The 20,677-nt window shown below is 49.3% G+C and overlaps 1 protein-coding gene across 2 annotated transcripts in view; it reads left to right on the forward strand.

The window, feature by feature from the left end:
- Positions 1-20,677, forward strand: part of SLC6A20 (solute carrier family 6 member 20) — a 38,546-nt gene that overhangs the window by 5,026 nt on the left and 12,843 nt on the right. Inside the window, exons 2-6 of one of the 2 annotated variants that reach the window (XM_003926248.4) lie at positions 9,598-9,738; positions 11,465-11,556; positions 15,585-15,812; positions 18,989-19,099; positions 20,102-20,343. In XM_003926248.4, the coding sequence (XP_003926297.3) occupies positions 9,598-9,738; positions 11,465-11,556; positions 15,585-15,812; positions 18,989-19,099; positions 20,102-20,343 (814 nt within the window). The remainder of the gene's footprint in view (positions 1-9,597; positions 9,739-11,464; positions 11,557-15,584; positions 15,813-18,988; positions 19,100-20,101; positions 20,344-20,677) is intronic. The other variant, XM_074403993.1, reaches the window with a different exon arrangement.

Genomic DNA, 20,677 nt, shown 5'->3' on the forward strand with positions numbered 1-20,677 from the left:
TACAGCCTGCAGAACTGTGAGCCAATTAAACTCCTTTCCTTTATAAAAAATGCCCAGTTCGAAGTATTTTTTTATAGCAGTGTGAGAACAGACTGATAACACCATCCCTCCTGTGCCTGATGCATTGTGGGGTCTAACGTGTCTCACTCCCACTTGGTAGGAAGAAGTGACCAGTCAGGAACATAGAGTCTGCCTACTGGTAGAGAAGCCTCTATTTGTCTGCATGTTGGAATAAGCCCAGTACTTTAAAAAACACTAATGCCTCTGTCCCACCTCCAGAAATCCTGATTGGATTGATCTCCAGTGTGGCCTGAACAGGAGTTTTATGTTCCTCAGGGAGCTCTAGCGTGCAACTCAGGTTGAGAATCATTATCTTATCAACAATACATGATGGAAACCTTCGAGGCACTTAATTTAAGTCATTCAATAAATACTCACTGAGTATCTTCTGCAAGCCAGGGACTGTGCTGGCGGGGGAGGTTATGAAGATGATGATTATGGGGTGCCGGGGTTGCGGGTGGACCACACAGGGAGAGCTTTAACAAAGCACTGTTCAGAGGCTTCTCCGAAATAACTCAAGAAGGAATAACTGCTCTAGAGGATCTAGAAAGCCTTCTGATAGTGCAATGGTAAAATTTAATTACAGCTGTGAAAGACAAGTCAAAGCTCATCATGTAGAATCAGGGGTAAGAACATTCCAGGTGAAGAAACTGTATGCAGAAGGCACAGAATAGCACACATTTGAGGGAAATGGCCAGAAATCCCATGTGGCCATGGGATGTGAGGCTGGGACTGGGGCAGTGGCAAGAGAGAAAGCTGGAGATGAGAAAGGAGTCAGCATGTCCCTAAGGGCCCCCAAATAACAGGCTAAGAAGATGGAGCTTAGCTCTGACAGCAAAGCCAGATTTTAAGCAGGGAAGTGGCACGGTCAGAGCTATGGTTCACAGGGATTGCCAGCATGGAGGCCAGGGATGCATTGGGTAGCTTGTGAAGTGGTGATGCTGCCAGAGGGGACGGGCAAGGAAAACAGAGAACAGATGGGAGAGGAATTCGAGAAGTTTTAAAGCAGTGAGGGTCAAGAAGAGTAACGATGACTTTAATTTTTCTCACCTGTGCCTTTGTTTTTTGTTTCCAAAAACTTGACTGGGTTTGACTCCAAATGGGAAACTTCGGGGGGAAAGCCAAGACAGAGGTGAGTGAATGAGGAGAAGGAAGGCGCTGGGGTGAGAGTGTCACAGAATAGAGCAGTGGTTCCCGAAGTGGAACCCCCCAAGCCAGCAGCTTCAGCATCCACTAGGGGCTTGTGCTTGGTGTTCCTTACATGAAATGTGTGTGTATGCATACACATACACAAGCAGACACATGTCCCAGAAAGCAAAAAAAAAAAAAAAAAAAAAAAAGGTTTAAAAAAATCCCTGCTGTGGTTGTTTTTGGCAAACAAAGGTATGTAAGTGGAGGGAGAGAAAGAGTTCGGATGCCTGAGTCAGGTTTCTGATGAAAGGCGCCAACTCTGGCTGGCCTCTCTGTGGCCCTCAAAGGACACGGAGAATGATGTGAGGGCTTGCAGGGATAAATTTCATACAGAAAGGAATGTCTCTTCTAGTGAGATTCGTAGGGTTAGCAAATAGACAACCTACTGTCTATGATAATTAGAAAAATAAGCAACAACATGCTCTAGAATAATATATGGTGTGAGTTTGGGAGTTATAAATGTAATGAGTGTTCATGGTAGAAATTGTGTAAAAGGGCCAGGTGCAGTGGCTTATGCCTGTAATCCCAGCACTTTGGGAGGCCAAGCGGGGAGGATCGCTTGAACTCAGGAGTTCAAGATCAGCCTGGGCAATGTAGTAAAACCTCACATTTACTAAAATTATAAAAGAAAAAATTCTGTAAAAGGCAGAAATAGACAAATAACAAAACACAAAATCACCTGAAATTTCACCACCCAGAGGTAATGACTGTTAACATTTTTGATGTAAAAAATTAGAACCATATTTTTATATGTGACTTGGTATCTTGCTTTTTAAAAATTAACTTATTTTAATCCTTTCCAAAATCATGTAATACTTTTTGAAAATATAAACTTAAATAGCTCCGTAATATTCCATTTACAGAGGTAACATAACTTACTTAACCATTCTCTAGTTGTGGAACTTGAAGTTTCATAAAGTTTTATGCCATTATAACCCAGTGGTCATCATGTTTTAGTGGAGGAGTTTGATCCATTTATATTTATTATCAGGTTATGTTTGCTATTATCTTTCATCACATTTTGTATTGACTTACTTTTCCTTTTTGTTATTGTTATTATTGTTGGATTTTGTTTTGATGTTTTACAATATGAAGTATATATCCTTTACTTCTTTTTCTTCAAGTAATTTAGAAGGTATAATTCCTATTTTCTATTAATAGTAAATTTAAATTTGGGGGGAAAAGAATACTTATTTTCTCTAGTTAGCAGTGTCAAGAATGAAACGTCATCTGTTGATATCATCCTTTGAAAGCAAAAAATCTTAGCATACTCTTACTTCTTGCTCCTTCCCTCCACTTAACAACTTCTGTTGATATAATCTGGGATATCAGTCACATGATGATTATTTTTCTACTTGTATTTTGTTTCTTCTCATTTAGAAATTACATTTTTACTTGTATAACTTTACGATGACATTAACAGTATTATTTTCAGACTTGATTCTGTTTTGTTTTTTACCACAAGTTAGTCCTTTTATAACACAACTCCATATTTGAGTTCCTTATTTTGATCCAACACTGGTTGGCTGCAGTTCATGAGCACTTAAGTTTTTCAAGAATAGTAAATGGGTGGTTCACTTTCTGAGCATGTCTGAGAACATCCTTCCTTTGTAGCCACATGAATTAGCTACAATGTTTCTTACTCAAAAATCTATAGATGCGTTTCTGTTGTTTTCAGATTTTCATTTCTGTGAAAGAGAACTCTGCAGCCAATTTTATTTTTTGTTAGTAGGTATCGTGGATACACCTAGAATATTATATAAATTTATATGGTATTGTATGAGTCTTATAATTGCTGAAAGATCACAGGACATATGTCTAGGTATTAAATATGTTTTCATCAAGTTAACCTAGGACTAGTGAGCTCTTTCAATGAACACAACCAGGAAAATGTCTTGTAGAATTTGTGATTGTACTTTTCCACCAGTTGCGTCTGCATTGTTCTTTCTGCAGACATAACTGCTGGAACTGAGTAACGCTTACTAGAGATGGAGTAGTGCTTGGGTTTGCTGTCCATCTCTCTTCTCTTCTTATAATCTCCATCTCTTTATCCTTTTCCTTTTTTCTTTTTTTTTTTTTTTTTCAGACGGAGTTTTGCTCTTCTTACCCAGGCTGGAGTGCAATGGCGTGATCTCGGCTCACCGCAACCTCCGCCTCCTGGGTTCAAGCAATTCTCCTGCCTCAGCCTCCTGAGTAGCTGGGATTACAGGCACGTGCCACCATGCCCAGCTAATTTTTTGTATTTTTAGTAGAGACGGGGTTTCACCATGTTGACCAGGATGGTCTCAATCTGTCGACCTCATGATCCACCCGCCTCGGCCTCCCAAAGTGCTGGGATTACAGGCTTGAGCCACCGTGCCTGGCCTATCCTTTTCTTCTGAGCTGTGGGATAACTTTTTCTTTTTCTTTTCTTTTCTTTCTTTCTTTCCTTTTTGCTTTTTTGAAACAGGGTCTCACCAAGAACCAGTATGGATTTCCCCTAGTAAGAAATCATATATGGCAGGGCCAGGTGCAGTGGTTCACTCTGTAATTTCAGCTTGGGCAACATAGTGAGACCCCATCTCTACAAAAAATTGAAAATCAGTCAGGTGTGGTGATGCATGCCTGTGATTCCAGCTACTCATGGGGGCCGAGGCAGGAAGATTGCTTGAGCCTGGGAGGTCAAAGCTGCAGTGAGCCATCACACCACCGCACTCCAGCCTGAGCAACAGAGCAAGACCCTATCTCAGAGTTATTTCCACTGTTCAGAAGAACAGGATAACAAAATGGGGATTACAAGAAGAGAAGACAGCAAGCCGAAGCATTCCTCTATCCACCACAGTAGAGCCATTTACCATCAGACAGTTATTCAGCAAACATTTACTGAGCATCTACTCTGTGCCTGGTCCTTCGTTAGGAGCTAGAGATCAACTCTGAGCCATGCAGATCCCATCTCTACCCGCAAGGAGCTGACTGTTTTGAAGTTAGGGGTGTGGGCAGAGCAGTGGACACTCAGTGTAGCGGCAGGTGCCTCAACAACCGTGGCTGCAAGCGCAGAGAGTGGGTCTTAGTTTGGGCTGATCTGGCGGCTCCTGGAGGAAGTGACGCATCTGGAAGATCCAGTGAGACCCTAAGGGTTCTTTCCTGCATTCAACAAATATTCACTGGACTCCAGCTCTCTGCCTAGTGCTGTTGCGAGCAGAGCAGGGAACAGGAAGAGAGCTTCCCTGCTGGTAGAGAGACAGACATCAAGTAAACAAAGAAAATTATACCATTATCCACATAGGGAACTGTTAGAAAGGTAAGTCAAGCAGGGTAAGGAGTTCAGGGGGGCATGAAGGCTGTTTTAGCGAGGGCAGACAGAGAAGGTGGCTCTGGGGAACCAAGGTGCTGAGGCCAGACCAGCAAGAAGCGCAGTGTGACTGCAGTGGATGGAGAGAAGCCAGCAGTGGGGAGGGGAAGGCAGGAGCCCTGTTCCCCAAGCCTCAGAGGTCAAGGGACGGAGTGTGGGTTTGATTACAGGTGGAAGTAGGAGTCAAGGAAAGTTTGACCAGTTGGGAAGTTAGGGATGGAAGAGGCAGGAGTGTCACAATCTGAGAAAAAACTGCAGGGAGGTGACTGTAGGGTGGACTCATGAAGATCTGCCTCGAGGGCAGTGAGTGCAGTAGAGGTGTGATGGTGGGGGCCGGGGAGGCGGTGATTCTCCAGGCTGAGCCGAGTCTGCACCTCCCTAGTATTCTGTGACTGTAAGCGTCTCACTCATCTGGGGTCATGTAGACTCACAGTGGCAGAGACATTACTGCAGGGCTCAGTGTGTGCCTCAGTTACCTATTTATTCATGACAAACCACTCAAATACTCCAGGACTTAGAAGGAATGGTGGAAATAGAAAATCGCCATCTGGCAACCAGTGTAGCAATGATTGTTTTGGGCAAGAATCTTCCCTGGATGCCAGAACTCCTGGGCGAAAGTATGAGAAATAGGATAGTTACTGAGGCTCAGAATATCTCTAAGAAGATAATCATTTCAAAGCGGAAGAGTAGTAACCCCCAGCAGGGAAATCCAGCAGACACCACCTCCACCAAGCAAGCAAGGTCTACATCACTGTGGATGGAGCACGTCGACATCTTGTGCCTCTGGACAAGGACACAGGATCACTTTAATGTTTCTGCCGAAACCCAACATGAGGGACATTCCACAGAGTAATGGCGGGTACTCCTCTAAAGCATTGTGAAAGGTCATGAAAGACAAAGAAAGGCTGAAAAAAAAAAATGTCTAAGGAGCTGTACCGGATTCACAGAGGCCAAAGACACCTGACAGCTAGAGGCCTTGTGTGCTTGTGAGCTGCAGCCTGGAGGCCTCAAGGACATTGGTGGGACAGTCAGGAAAATTTCAAAAGGGCTGCAGATAAAAGAATAGTTCAAGGTTGGTGTTAATTCCCTGATTTTATTCTTTGCACTGGAATTATATAAGAGAACGTTCTTGTTTTTGGAAATACACACTGAAAATATTGAGAGGTAAAAAGAAAATAAGTTACTGCCTTAAAGTAACAATAATTAATCAGTTCTCACAGTTATGTGGGCACCTGAGCTGTTCCTGGACTGTCTGTGTCTGGCCTTGCTCATGCAGCCAGAAGGTCCCTCACACACCTGGCGGTAGGCACTGAGCTGGCTGGGCTCCCTCGGTTCTCCTCCACATGGCCTCTCATCTTCTGGAGCCTGAGCCGGCATCTGTACGTGGCTGTCTCAGGCACTTTCCAAGAGGAGGAAGGCGAAGCTGCAAGGCATTCTGATGCCCGGGCTCTGGGGCCCACATGGACACCGCATTCTACTGGACAAAGCAAGCCCAAGGCTGGCCTCACAGGGTGGGGAATAGAGTCCACCTCTTCATGGCTGAAGAATGTGTGGCCATATTTAATCTCCACACATGCCTTTAAGGCACGTCGTTGCATTACTACTGTTTTAGGGTTCCCTAGAGGGACAGAACTAATAGGAGATTAGGAGATAGATAGATAGATAGATAGATAGATAGATAGATAGATAGATAGAGGAGTTCATTATTAACTTACACAATCCCGAGTTCCCACAATAGGCTGTCTGCACACTTGAGGAGCAAGGAGAGCCAGTCTGAGCCTCAAAACTGAAGAACTTGGAGTTTAATGTTTGAGGGCAGGAAGCATCCAGCATGGGAGAAAGATTTAGGCTGGTTGGCTAGGCCAGGCTCACCTTTTCACTTTTTTCTGCCTGCTTTATATTCACTGGCAGCTGATTAGATTGTGCCTATGCAGATTAAGGGGGGGTCTGCCTTCCCCAGCGCACTGACTCAAATGTTAATCTCCTTTGGCAACACCCTCACAGACACACCCAGGATCAATACTTTGCATCCCTCAATCCAATCAAGTTGGCACGCAGTATAACCATCACAACCACCACCAAACTCATGCCCCTTGTAGTCATCTCCTTCCTACTCCCCTATTCCTGGCCACCACTGACCTGTTTTCTGTCCCTATAATTTGCCTTTTCCAGAACGTCATATAAATGGAATCATCCTACCATGGTTTGAATATGTCCTCCAAAGCTCATGTGTTGAAAACTTAATCTCCAGGGTAACAAGGTTGAGAGGAGGGACCATTAAGAGGTGATTGGGTCATGAGGAGTCTGGCCTCATGAATGGATTAATATCATTATCTCAGGAGTGGTTTCATTATTGAGAGAGTGGGTTTGTTATAAAAGGCAGTTCAGCCCCCTCTTGCTCCCTCTTGCCCTCCCACCTTCTGCCAAGGGTTGATGCAGTAAGAAGGCCCTCTCCAGATGCTAGCACCATGCTCTTGGACTTCCCAGCCTCCAGAACCATGAGCCAATAAATTTCTGTTCTTTATAAATTATCCACTCTCTGGCATTCTGTTACAGCAGCACAGACTAAGACAGGTATTCTTTGGGAAAATGCCTATTCATGTTTTTTTCACATTTTTTGAAAGTGTTCTTTTTCTTATTGGGTTTTGAGACTCCTTTATATATTCTTGATACAAAGTTTTTCTTAAGATGCGTGTTTTTCACAAGTTTTCTCCCAGTCTATAGTTTGTGTTTTTATTCTCTTAACAGTGTCTTTCACAAAGAAGTAATGAAATCCAGCTTATCAATATTTTCTCCCACAGAGAGTGCTTTTAACATTGTATTTAAGAAATCTTTGCCTAACTCAAGGTCATAAAGATTTTCTCCTGTTTTCTTGCATAAGTTTTATAGCTTTTGGTTGTACATATAGGTCTATGATTCGTTCTGCAATTTTTTAGGTATAAATGTGAGATATGGGTTGAGTTTCATTTTTCTGCATACGGATGTTTAACTGTTCTAGCATCACTTTTTGAAAAATTTATTGCAGAGCAAACTCACCTGGATTATGTGTTTCTTGGAATGTTTGGGGCAGGAGAGATAGAAATGATTGATGCCTAGGGCCAGACAACCCTCATGCTCCCATCTTGGCATCAGGTTTTGGATTTCCACCCTGCCCATGGGCACTGGGCAGTCAGGCCCTGTCAGAGAAACAGTCATCCCTGGACCTTACCAGGGCTTCACTAGTTACTATTTAACACCCTGGGTGAAAACAAGATTATCTTATAACCACTGAAGGTCTGAATGTAGCTCCAAAGTCATTATCAGATATTTCATAAGTGAGAGCAACTGATGACTTCTTGGACTCCTTCGATATTGAGAGGAAACTCAGAAGGTGCTGAGACAAGGTTCTGAAGGGAAGGAAGGCCGCCTGGCCTAGAGGAGTTATGGCAGAGTCTGGACATGAGAGGGCAGGATTTGTTCTAGGCCCCCACATGAGCAGGACGAAGCTAGGAACTCGGCCCGCCTGGTGGTGTGGGCGCTCATTCTCTCATGCAGGCGGCTTGTGCCTTTCTTTCTGTGGCATGGCCATGGGGGCTCTGCCTGGTCTTTGCCTCAGCCATTCCACTTCTGGGATTTGCATCCCAAGGAAATACACAAACAAGTGGACCAGGCTTTTTTTCACAGCTTTGTGTAGGATGGCTGAAAACGGGAAACAGCCTGAGTGTCTAACAATTGATTAGACACTCAATTGGTATCTAACCAGTATTTCAATATTCTGGGCTCATTTTCAGAGCGGAATGTCATGCAGCTCTTTAAGGGGTGATGCAAAGGTCTGTGATTGGGCGACTGCTTGAGGAGTGCTTTAGGGTCAGAAGAGTGGAGTACAGGACAGCATGTGTATACATTGGAGACATTTTTAGTAAATATTAGATGTTCATGTAAGTATAGTTATTTTGTTGTTTACCTTAACAACTGAGGATCCAGTTTGCTCTGTAACCAGCTCTTAATCTCTGCAGTTGTAGTGTCTGGGTTTTATTTGATCGGAAGTCCTGCCCTCTTTTCCCACTGGACATTTTGTTAGGTTCACCCTGGCAAAATTCATACTTCCTGGCTCCCCACCATCACCAACAGCAGGGAATCTCAAGGGCAGGTTGCTGCTCTCCCATTCCACACCAGTTAGGGCCTGGCCCAGAGTAAGTGTTTTAAGTGTCTGTTTCATACACTGCCTCATGTGGAGCACCATCGGGTCTGTGCACAAAGCCCAAAGGAAGTGCACAGAGGTGGACAGCTGGATGCATGGATCCAGGCATGGTGTTCAAATATTTAACAATGCAATTGTGTTGGCCCTGATCAATCATTAGTGCTGAAATAGAAGATGAAAAGTGGGGTTTGGCAGAAGGGATGGGACAGTGGAGGCATTGAGAAAGGCACGCAAGCAGCTTGGGGCAGTGGCAGTTTGCCTCCTGGGGAGGATGAATTTGAAGAGTTTAACAACTTACGTGACTATATGTCATCCATGGATGGATGGACGAACAGACAGGTGGATGAGTAAGAAGATAAAAGGATGAAAGGATAGATGGAAGGATGGAAGAATGCATGGAAGGATGGATGGATGGTAGGAAGGATAGATGAAAGGATGGAAATGTGGATGGATAAATGGAAGGAATGGAAGTGCAGATGGAAGGAAGGATGGATGGATGTAGAACAGATAGATGGAAGGACGGAAGATAGATGGAAGAATGGTTGGATAAATGGATGGTTGGATGGAAGGATGGATGGATGGAAGGATGGAAAGTAAATGAATGAATGGCACACAGATGAGAGGAATGGCAGCAGGAGGGATGGATGCACATGTGGAATGAAAGACAGAAGGATGAAGGATGAGTAGAAAGAGGAGGATGGATGATGGAAACGTAGGAGGATGCATGGACAAGTGGACAAGACAGGAGGGTGGAAGGATGTTTGCACAGAGGTTGGGTGGCGGTAGAGAAAAGCCCTCTGGTGGTGGCCTGGCTCTCAGCTCTGGATGCCCGCAGGTAGTTTCCTGGTCCCCTACATCATCATGCTTATCGTGGAAGGAATGCCGCTCTTGTACCTGGAACTGGCTGTGGGGCAGCGCATGCGGCAGGGCAGCATCGGCGCCTTTAGGACCATCAGCCCGTACCTAAGTGGTGTCGGTATGTGGGGCCCCTCCAGTTCTCTCTCACCCAGAGACCTGGACAGCATGGGGGCGCGGGTGGGAACTCATCAGCAAAGCTGCTGCATCAATGGGCAAGCACAAGGCCCAAGAGAGAGCCCTTGCCCAGGGTGAACAAATGGCCTGGCAGGATGCCGTAGAATGTGGGCTGAGAGGAGCTGGGTTTCCTACCCACAGGGCAGTGAGAGAGGGAGGATGCATGCCCCCTGGGGAACAGATGCCACCCTGCTTCTCTTCACTGGACCTCAGCTTAGTCGCCTGTAAAAGGGAAAGAGCTGTAACTCCAAGTTCTAGCTAATACCCATTCTGGAAACTCACCCAACTGCTTCCTGCTAAATAACAGCTCTCTCTTTTAGTAAGCATCTACTACGTGCTCGAAATCAGCCTATATGATATACATGCATGAGCTCATTTAATCTTCTTTACACCACTGAGGGGTTGTGGAGTGCCATTAATGTCTCCAGGGTGTAGAGGCTGAGGCCCGCATGGACGGCAGAAGGGGACTGCTTCATCTCATGCTTCCTGAGTGAACTTGAGCTGGGGTCCCAGGCACTTCCAGAACATCCTCAACCTACCCTGCACATTGCTTATGACCCAGGGCTGCCTCTGCACGCAGGAGGAAGCCTGGCTAAGCGTGGCCATAGCTGTGATGCTGACCCCTCCTGCCCCAGAAAGGAAGGCAGGTTTCAGGAGCAGGGAGGGTGGAAGCTTGCACATGGCCTGGTCACAGATGCAGAAGAAATGTGTCCAGTGTTCTCACAAATCATCTCCAAACCCCAGCTGCCTCCTTGTTTTAAGTGGCTATTAATTTTTAACACGGAAGTGTGTGGTTTTACAATCTGCCTGAATAATCAATCACAGAGGACTTCTCAGAGGCACCTGCTGCATCATAGGAAAGATACCAGGTATCTGTGCCAGCCAGGGGATGCTGGTGAATATTTAACAGCCAGCTCTTGGAGGGGAGTAGCAGTGGGGAGGAAGCCCTAATTTGTAGCGTTTGCTGATGCCTGTGGGGTAAATGTGCGCACTATGGCCAGTTTCTGCTACTGAATGTCCCAGCACGTGGGGTTGGGGAGGGGAGGGGCGCTGCTTCTCAAGGGCTGATGTGGGCCAGCCCCAGATCCCTGCTGGCTCCCACCCCTCTCTCTGCTCTCAGGCCCCACCCTGGGTTTTGTGCAGGCCCAACAGAATTACGGGCAGCCCCCTCCCCACCCCTTCACACCCTGCTTCCGGCCACCAGGTGACTCAACTGCAGGTGAGCCAAGGAGGGAGCGTAACTGTACATCTGGCACAAGGTGGCACTTGACAGGAACAGTGCTTCTCACAGCATGAGGCTGTGGATCCAGTTCTGCCACTTAACAGCTGGGTAGTCTTGGGCAGGCTCAGTGTTCTCCTCTGTGAAATGAAGATAATACTGTTGCAAGGTCCAAAGGCACATAAAGTACTTACTTAACACAGTACCTGGCAGTTAGATCTCAAAAACACGCCATCAGCCTCCTGTCCTAGAAGATGAGGAGGAAGGCTGGAGAGAAAGAAATCACCTGTACGAAGTGATCACAGGTGCCTGGTCTCGTTTAATACAACCACACAAACCTGGTGAGGGAGGTCTCGCTGCTCCCGGGGCAATCGCAGTCGCTGCAGGTGCGTCCTGGGAGCACACGCTGGGCCCGGCTCCGTCCTCAGCACGGCCCTCTGCTTCCTCTCAGGGGTCGCCAGCGTGGTGGTCTCCTTCTTCCTCGCCATGTACTACAATGTCATCAACGCGTGGGCCTTCTGGTACCTCTTCCACTCCTTCCAGGTGAGCTGGGGCCCGAACAGGGCCAGAAAAGGCGGGGGGGCGAGAAAGGGAGAGGAAAGCAGGGCCACCCACTCGGGGGAGGAGATGTGGGGCAAGCTGAGCAGCCTGGGGGAAGCCACGCACCCCAAATCATGTGGAGGGCTTCTGAATCGGGCTCCCCGGGCCCCTTACACTGTAGGGGAGAGTGTGCTGGTGTGAGCGTGCGTGTTTCTGGAGAGCAGGCCCATGGCTTTCAGTGGATTCTCTCTGATGGATGTGACCGCCCCCGCCTCCCCGACACACACACACACACACACACACACACACACACACACACACACACGCTATTAAGAACCACTGCAAAGTGAGCCCAGGAGGAAATCTATGGAGAAGACTGACAGGGAGGGATTCCCTCCATCCAGCAAGACAGCGATGGCCTGTCCTCCTCCTCCCTGTCCCCTTCTCCCGCCTTCTGCAGGGTCACCTCTGCTTCCAGGTTTCTGACTCCAGCCTGAGCCTCTCCTTTTCTCTGCAAACCCCCAAGTTCCCTTAGCAGGACCATTGTCACCCTGCCACACAATAGGGCCATTCCTAAACATTTTAAACTACACATTTCTGATGATAACTACAGCTGACACTCTGTAGAAAACGTGGAAGGAGCTGGAAATGGTAGAGAAGCCGCAACTCCGATTCCGCCCAGAGCTGGTGTTGTATCCAGGACAAGAGGAGTTTTCCTCTCCACTGCCCATGCTCATGTCTGTTCCCTGGCTCCTGCCGTTTCACCCTCAGGAACGCCATCCCCCTGTACCCCCACCCGCTTCCAGGAACCACCTTCATCTTGGCTTCTTCCCAGATGGGGACAGAGGAGGAGGCAGGAACGAACGAGGCCAAAGCCTTACCCTTTGCCCCTGAGCCAGGCCTTCATGGGACATGCCTGTTCCCAGGGTCCACAAGCAAGACAGGGCTGGCATGGACTATGGACTGAACTGGGTTTGCCCCTGGGGTGCTTGGGCATAGGCTTGACTCTGTGGGGCCCTGAGGAATGCTTGGGTGAATGACTTCAGTAATCCTAATTTGACACACCCCACTCTGACTTCACAGTGCGCTCCACCCAGCCTGCCCCATTGCGCATATCTCCGGCAAGAAAGATGCACCCTGAGCTTAGATCCAGTCCTTCCTTCTTTCCCTGGTTCAACCTAGAGTTTCATGAACTCTGGCCACAACTCTGCCTCTCCCCAGCCTTCTCGGTGGAAACAGGGCAACCCTTCTTACTCTATAGGCTGGTGACTGTTTCCTGACTTCTGTGCAGGGCTGCCATGTATAGTCGGGCAGGTTGTGCACTGCGCAACAGTACCGCCAACTAAGGGCTTGCCATACACATTGCAGGCATTATAGATTGGTATGCTTATTAAGACAAGTTTCCGAAAGTGGAAGCAATATGTCTTGTCCTAACAAAATTAGAATAATTTGATCATCTGCCAAAAGCAAAAATAAAGTGCCTCAAGAATGGGACACCTTTTTCTAATACTCAGAAGTATGGGGGCCAGCAATTCCTGAAAATCACTTAAATATTCATTCATTCCATCCTTCATAGGCCTGTGGACTTATCCCTTAGTCCCTCGACTTTGAAGCCCTCCTCTGTGATCCATAATAATGAGAGGCATAGTGGCTGCAGACATTCACTTACAGGTGCTCTGGGCCAGACAGAGGTCCCAGCACTTTAGAAGCGTTCACTTATGTGATCATCACAGCCACTCCCCAAGGCTGAGTGCACTGAGCACCCGAGCAGAGGGGAGCCGAGGAGCTGCTGGCAGAGCTGGACTCAGGCACCTGGCCCCGGGGTCTGTGCTCCTGTCCACTTACTCCCTGGCCAGGCTTTCCAGCCTCATGCAGGAGCACCTGGGCTGTTATCCGCGCAGACGCAGTGATCCCTGTCCTCACCTGCTGGTTCAGAGGTGGGTGAGGGAGGTCAGACTGGGAACTGACCCATTTAACAAGTTCTCCTATACTCTAAAGCTTCACCCTGGCTGCATACTGGGAGATGAAGTTGTGGTTGCGGGGCAGGGAGCTTGACAAATCCAATGACCAGGCCCTTCCCCAAACAGATGAAATCGAGTCACTAGGGATGCCGCCTGGGCATCATCCCTGGGTGACTTAGTCGTGTGGCCAAGCTTGGGAAGCAGGCCTGGGCTGGCTGTGACCAGTGAACACAGTCCCACACAGGCTGTAAATGGCCCAAGCGGGTGTCAGCCGGGGCACCTCAACTGGGCTTCAGGTCTAGGACCCCTCTCACCTGCCTGGAACTTGGTGCTGGCTGCCCCTGGGCACCTCAGTTCCCTCCACATGGCCTCCCTCTCCCTGCACTCGCATCATTCAGGAAGCTAGCCTGGATGTCTCCAAGTGGGTGAGAGGCCAGCTACAGGGCTCTGAAGCTGCGGGCTGGAAGACACTCACACAGCATCTCTTTACCATGTTCTCTTAGTCAGCATGCATCAGAGGCCAGCCCGGACTCACAGGGTGAGGCAGGAGAGGCCACTTCCGGATGAGAGATATGTACATATCGGGAGGGAAAGGACTGTTGGTGGCCAGCTTTGAGCACAATATGGGCCAAAGCAAGAAACCAGCTCACACATTCCAGTAGGCAAGGGAGGCTCTGGGGAGGTGTTGCAGGGGTGGGCATGGAGGTCCCCACCAGCACAGTCCCAAGCACTGTCTGGGTGCACAGACCTGGGCTCCAGCTGCCAACTGGCACAGTAGCCGTGACCCATCGGGTGATACCCCTGGGCGTTGGTTCTGTTTCCTGTGAAATATGGGATTGAGCCTAGTGAGGTGGTCAGACTTGCTTCCATTAATGGTGCATTTTTGTCTGATGAAACCTGAGCTCATAGAACCCAGATATGTGCAAAACTGATCACTGGTGCTGGTCTTCAAAGAGCAGGGCTAGAGTATCCTAGGCCCCAAGCCATCATTTTCTGCCCTCCCTGCCATCTCAGCACCACCGTTTACCACTTGGCCTTGGGTTATGGTCACAATGCATGTATCACGGAGGCTCCTTTGTTCATAAGTGACAGTCCAATTCAGAGCAGCTGAAGCAGATGAGAGTCTTCCTGGCTCCACCCTGCAAAGTCCAGGAGTCTAGGTGCTTCAGGTTAGTTTGACTCAAGCTCAAAGAAGTCACTAGTACCAGGTTCTCTCGGGCTCAGACAGGCAAGACAGCTGTGGGGGCTTCCAAACCCAATGTGCGTTGCAGGAAATGCCATTTGCCACCACCCCTTAGTGAGCACAGAACCTGAGACGTATGCATCCCAGGACTTGCCAGGGCCTTGTAGAAATCAACAAAGACCAGCCAAGTGAGAACAAGCAGAGGCTGTTTATTTAGGGCTTGCTACAGCAAGGGAGGCAGCAGCATCGCTTGCATTTGGCAGGGACTCCAAGGCAGGCAGGGGAGAGGGAAAGCTTGTTAGTGAGAAAAGAAAGGGCTCCAGGTGAGCCCCACAGGAGGCTGCTGGCATGCAGGGAGCTGTGAGCTGGCAAATCAGAAGTGGCGCATCCTACGTGATTGATTATAGGGGAGTGTATTTGGCTTTCTCTGGTTAGTTCTGAGTCGGCAAAAAATACGGTTTTCCTGTCTCAGTCATTGACCAAGTCCTGTGCAATCTGGACTAGTGCTGCAGAGGGTGTGGCTTGAGTGCCTGAGCTGATTGTGCACAGGTTGTGGGTCAGAATTCCATCATCATAGCTGGCCCGGCCGTTGTCCATTTGCTGTTCGGTCTCTGAGACCCACCACGGAGTTCAGCGGTCCTTAAGGAACACCTGCAGAACTGCAGCGAGGGTAGAGCCCCCTCCTCCGACCCTTTCCTGCCTCACCGGTGACTCACAACTAACTCTCCGACTCCTGGTCTGCCTTCGGGGGCTCCAGCCACCTGCCCTTTGTGGACCAGCACCCTTCTCTTCCAAGAGCCTCCGCCCAGGGCCACCTCCATCACCACTGCCGCAGCCTTTGTCCTCAGCCCTCACCTCTCTGGATAACACTCGTTTTGGTCCCACAGGATCCCCTGCCGTGGTCTGTCTGCCCACTGAACGGTAACCGCACAGGCTATGATGAGGAGTGCGAGAAGGCGTCCTCCACGCAGTACTTCTGGTACCGGAAAACCCTCAATATCTCGCCGTCCATCCAGGAGAACGGGAGCGTGCAGTGGGAGCCGGCGCTCTGCCTCCTCCTGGCCTGGCTGGTGGTGTACCTGTGCATCCTGCGTGGCACCGAGTCCACTGGCAAGGTGGGACAGCGAGGCATGGATGCCCGGGGCTCCTGGCGGGTGGGAGGGTGTGCCGAGGGGCAGCTGCCTCTGTCTCCAGCCCTGGGCAATGCCAAGGGGGTGCCCTCTGCAGTAGAGAGGCAGTAGCTATTGTGGGGCAGACGGCACAGATGGTGTTACTGGCACAAGTCACCTACGAGATGACTCTAGAGAGGGCCATAGGTGGTTAAAGTTGTAACCCTAAATCTCAAAACAAGGACTTTCTCTTACACACACACACACACACACACACACACACACACACGTTTTTCTGTACAAGCTAGCCCCAGATCCATACCACCCATGTAACCAGACAGTGATTTTGCTTTTCTTTAAGACTGCACATGACCCCAAGACACCCTGCCCACTGGCTCGCCAGCTCAGCTGTACATTGGTATTTTCTGGAGAGCTTTAAAAATCTCATATTTTAGTCCTGCCCCAGAGTTCTACAGTAATCAGCCTGGGGTGTGCCCTGACCACTGGGGGTGCGGGACACAGAGGTTAAAAGCCTGCCAGGTGATTCTGATGTGCAGCTGAGTTGGAAACCCTTTGTTCTAAGCTGCTGCCCATCTCCCACCAGATCTGTCGGGCTTGATCTCCACAATCCTTTCTTGGAGGGTCCCGAGGCTCACACTTTCACTGGGGCCGCATGTTCCTTCAGCTCTAGTCTGCTCCACATAGAAGGTCTGTGTTCAGTATTCCCGTCACTGGCCACCTGCCTGACACCTGCTTCTGCAGATGTCCTGGAGCCTCATACGCCCTGTCTCAGTCACTGTCCCTTCTCGCAGTAGACCCACTATGGCTTGGGCACCCACAGTGTCTCGTTCTGGCCACAGCCTTTCATGGTAGATTTCATGATCCCACTTACTTGAAGCTTAGAGAGGTAAATTGACCTGCCCAAAGGCACAGCTGGTGCAGGCAGAGCCCAGCCTCACCCTAAGACTTCCCATTGTCTTGGTTTGGTAGCAACATAGCTCTATCTATGCTGTTAGTGATGTAATAAATTGCAACTTTCACCTGCTGAAAGTCCTAGGCACCCACCTGTCCTCAGCCTCCGACTACCTGAGTTGCCTGCTCCAGCTGTGCCCCACTCCTCATGTATTTCTTAGGCTTTAAACCAGAGCTACCCATGGAATTCCAGGGCCCATGGGACAACTCCCGTACCATGCCTGGTAGGACATTTTATTTTGGTTTCCAAGACCCCATGATGGCCAGCTTCTTAGTCCCCAAAGCCCCTGTGCCATGGCTAAGGAGAGGGCTGAGTCAGCACAGGTGCTCTTTCCCTGGGAGAGCTTAGGACCTGCAGCAGCCCGCTCAGCCCCATCGTAGAGCCTGGTCATACTGTCATGCTCATAAAGAATGAATGTTTCGGTAATTTATCTTTGCCAGATTATTATTAATGTGATCCAAAGATCTGAAGACAACATCTGCAGATATGGAGAGTAGAGACCATTCCTTTTCCCGATCACTCAGAAATGTGTTACATTAGACCATGTCATGCCATCAAAATGTATTTATTCTTATCTGTTTTCTCTGCTTTAGTGACACGTTTCTCCATGGCAAAAGTGCCCCAACAGCTCTATATATAGGGAGCTAATCTTGTCACAGACTATGTGCCATTTCCTGGCATCCTCTGTTGGAATCACCTTTGTTTCCTGCCAGAATCTCTGTAGAGTGGTCAGAATTGGTTTCTTCTAAGAGGTTAGGCTGGATCATGTGTCCAGCAACTCTGCCCACTTGGGGAGAAGTAAGCCATCTTGGCAGGGACTCCATGAGCCTCCAGGAAATTTGCTCACCTGACAGAAAGGAGGGAAATTCCAGGGTTGGCCCTAAGGGCCTGCTTAGTGCCAGTTGTGATGAATGCTGGTCACCTCTCCCTGCTCTTGTTCCTTGGTGAGTGCCCTGTCTTTTCATTATCCATCTCTATCTCTTACCTGATTTCTTTTCTTATAATCTTGGGTGGATTTATTACTCAAGTTAAAATGACCTCAGCTAAGAAGCAATGATAAAAGACACACCCCACATTCCACCTGCCATCCCCTGGGTGTCAGGCACAGAGTGCCCACGTGGCAGCCTTGGAAATGGAAAGAAGCTGACGCCACACCTCAGTGGGAAGGGAGGGCCAAGTGTGAATCAAGCCCACCTGAACTCATCAGCCATTATTTCTCACAGAGAGACTCAAACCTTAAGGGAACTCTTACACAAAAGACAATCTTGCCAAATATTTATTTACTTTACAAATGAGGTTCTGGTACATATGTGAGCTGATTTACAGAAAAAATTCCATTCCTGGCTGGACACACGTGCACTTGAAGGTCTGTATTCCATGGCTTTGTAACAGTAAGAATCACCCAGAGCATGACAGATGACTACTAAAGCCATTATGAACACCAAAGATATTAACAAAACATTATTAAACTTACGATGCATGTCAGTGGAGAAAGATCGGGTGGACAAAAACGGTCATTCAGGCGTAGTGTTAAAGCCCAAGGAAGTGAACCCTTTCTAGAGCGCTGCCATAGAAATCAGGGATTTCCTATTGTATTGATTATGGGGACACTGCCCTCTACAAGTCATTGCTTTCCTGCATGAGCCCTCATGACCAATCTGCTCTCAGGCCCCAATCCTGGGGAAACCTGTCCTTCTCCAAGCTCCAGATTTTTTTTTTCTTTTAATATTCTGCTTTGTGTGGCTACCAGGAAGCTCAGAGCCGAATCTGGCTCAGAAACTGGGTACAGACTCACGCACAGATTCTGTGGGCTGCTTTTTCCTGTGGGCTCATGACTGGATTGTCCATATTTTTTTTCATGCATGTTAATGTGACTGATGTGCTATTGTGGGTAGCCTCAGATCTGTTCTTGAATAAGGTCAGGTTGAAGGGAGGGTGGAAGGCAGAGGCTTGGTGCCTGTTTGTGTCTTCTCTACTGAATAAGAAATGTCTTGATGGTCACAGCTGTGAGCAGCCACATCCCACCAGCCCAGTTCTCCAGCTTTAACCCAGAGCCTGTGTAGGACCAACAATCTCCATGCCTTTTCCAGCTGTCAGCAGCTGGGCGGTGCAGCCTGAATGTCCCAGAGGCGGCAGTATTCCGTGGGGCGTGGGTTTGCCCTGTGGACCCCACCTCCAGGAGGCTGACACGGCCCTCTGACGCCCGCAGGTGGTGTATTTCACTGCGTCACTGCCCTACTGCGTGCTGATCATCTACCTTGTCCGGGGCCTCACACTCCACGGAGCCACCAATGGTCTCATGTACATGTTCACTCCCAAGGTATGGGCCGAAGCGGAAGGGCCCTAAGGGCGCCCCTCACTCATCCTGCCACCTTCCAGGATGGGTGGGAAGAGGGAAAGATGGAGCGTGGGCCAACGCTGTACCCTGGGAAGCTGATGTGAGCCCACCAGGGTGTGGCGGGAGCGTGGAGGACCCGCAGTTGCTGGATCACCTCCTCAGCCAGGTCGTCTCCACTCCCTGTTCGTTCTGGAGCGTTAAGTCTTTCCGTCAGCCTCTCTCCACCCTCGCTGCCCCCCAGCTGCTGCCCCTTCGCCTCCCCTCTAGCCCCTTCCAGACTGGACTGAGTTTTTTACCGTGAGCACCGCTCCGGTCATCTTGCTTGCCTGCTCACACGAGTCCATGTGCCCGTCTTCCTACAGGGTTTCCTGCCATCCCTCCCAACACCCTCACTCTCCATGCATGCCCCCAGCCCAGGTTCATCCATGGAGGGTGTGCTTTTGCCTTTGGGATGGGGCAGCTTCTTCATTTAGCAAATCTAGCCCCAGGAAACAAAATGACGGTCATCCTCCCCTCCGTCCCCATTCCAAACGCCCCCTGATGTCAGTGTCGAGATGCCAGGCCACCCCCGCTTCATCTCCGAATGCCCAGACCTATGCAGTACCTGCTTATGAATCAGGGCTCCACGTGTGTTTTATTTTACCTGGCAGTATTCCATTGCATACCTCCGCCCCGGTGAGCAGCGGTGAGCACGGCTGCTTCCAGTTACATGCCTCCTGTGGCTGAGGGGCTGTGGAGGATATGTATCACCTTACATCCCCCACATAGCACCTGTATCCTCTGCAGCACCTTAGTCATGGGAGGTGTGCGGCTTGAGCTGGGCATTTCATCGGCCAGAGAGTGGATGGAGCGAGGAGAGCTGGGCTCCAGCCCAAGGCCTGCCTGTGATAGCTTCGTGCTGTAGGCGAGCTCCTTCCCCTCCCTGGGCCACTCTCTGATTGCGGGTCTAAGTGCTCATCAGCCCTGTCCCTGCTGGCCTTCCAGATGGAGCAGCTGGCCAACCCCAAGGCCTGGATCAACGCAGCCACCCAGATCTTCTTCTCGCTTGGCCTGGGCTTCGGCAGCCTGATCGCCTTCGCCAGCTACAATGAACCATCCAGCAACTGCCAGAAGCATGCCATCATCGTGTCCCTCATCAACAGCTCCACCTCCATATTTGCCAGCATCGTCACCTTCTCCATCTACGGCTTCAAGGCCACCTTCAACTATGAAAACTGCTTAAGGAAGTAAGCCCAGGCTGTCCCACCGAGTCCCAGGCCTCCCAGAGCTCTGAGCTGAAGGGTCACCTGGGCAAGGGCTGGGGCAAAGTGTACCAGCTTTGGAATCCTCAATTCAGGGCTCACATTCAGACACCCACACCACCACCAGTGTGCTGGGGGGCCTGGGGCATGTCAACACCTGCCCGGTAGGGATGAGGGCACTTTAACTAACATGTTGCAAACACTTAGCATAATGGAACATACGACAATCAAACTTCGTTTCTTCTACCCCATTTCCCCCACCTCAAAAGTAACCAAGAAGTCCCTAGCTGAGCCACAGAGATGACAGAATTCGCTTTCT

This window comes from Saimiri boliviensis, chromosome 8 (assembly GCF_048565385.1).
Source record: "Saimiri boliviensis isolate mSaiBol1 chromosome 8, mSaiBol1.pri, whole genome shotgun sequence".
Classification (NCBI taxonomy): domain Eukaryota; kingdom Metazoa; phylum Chordata; class Mammalia; order Primates; family Cebidae; genus Saimiri; species Saimiri boliviensis.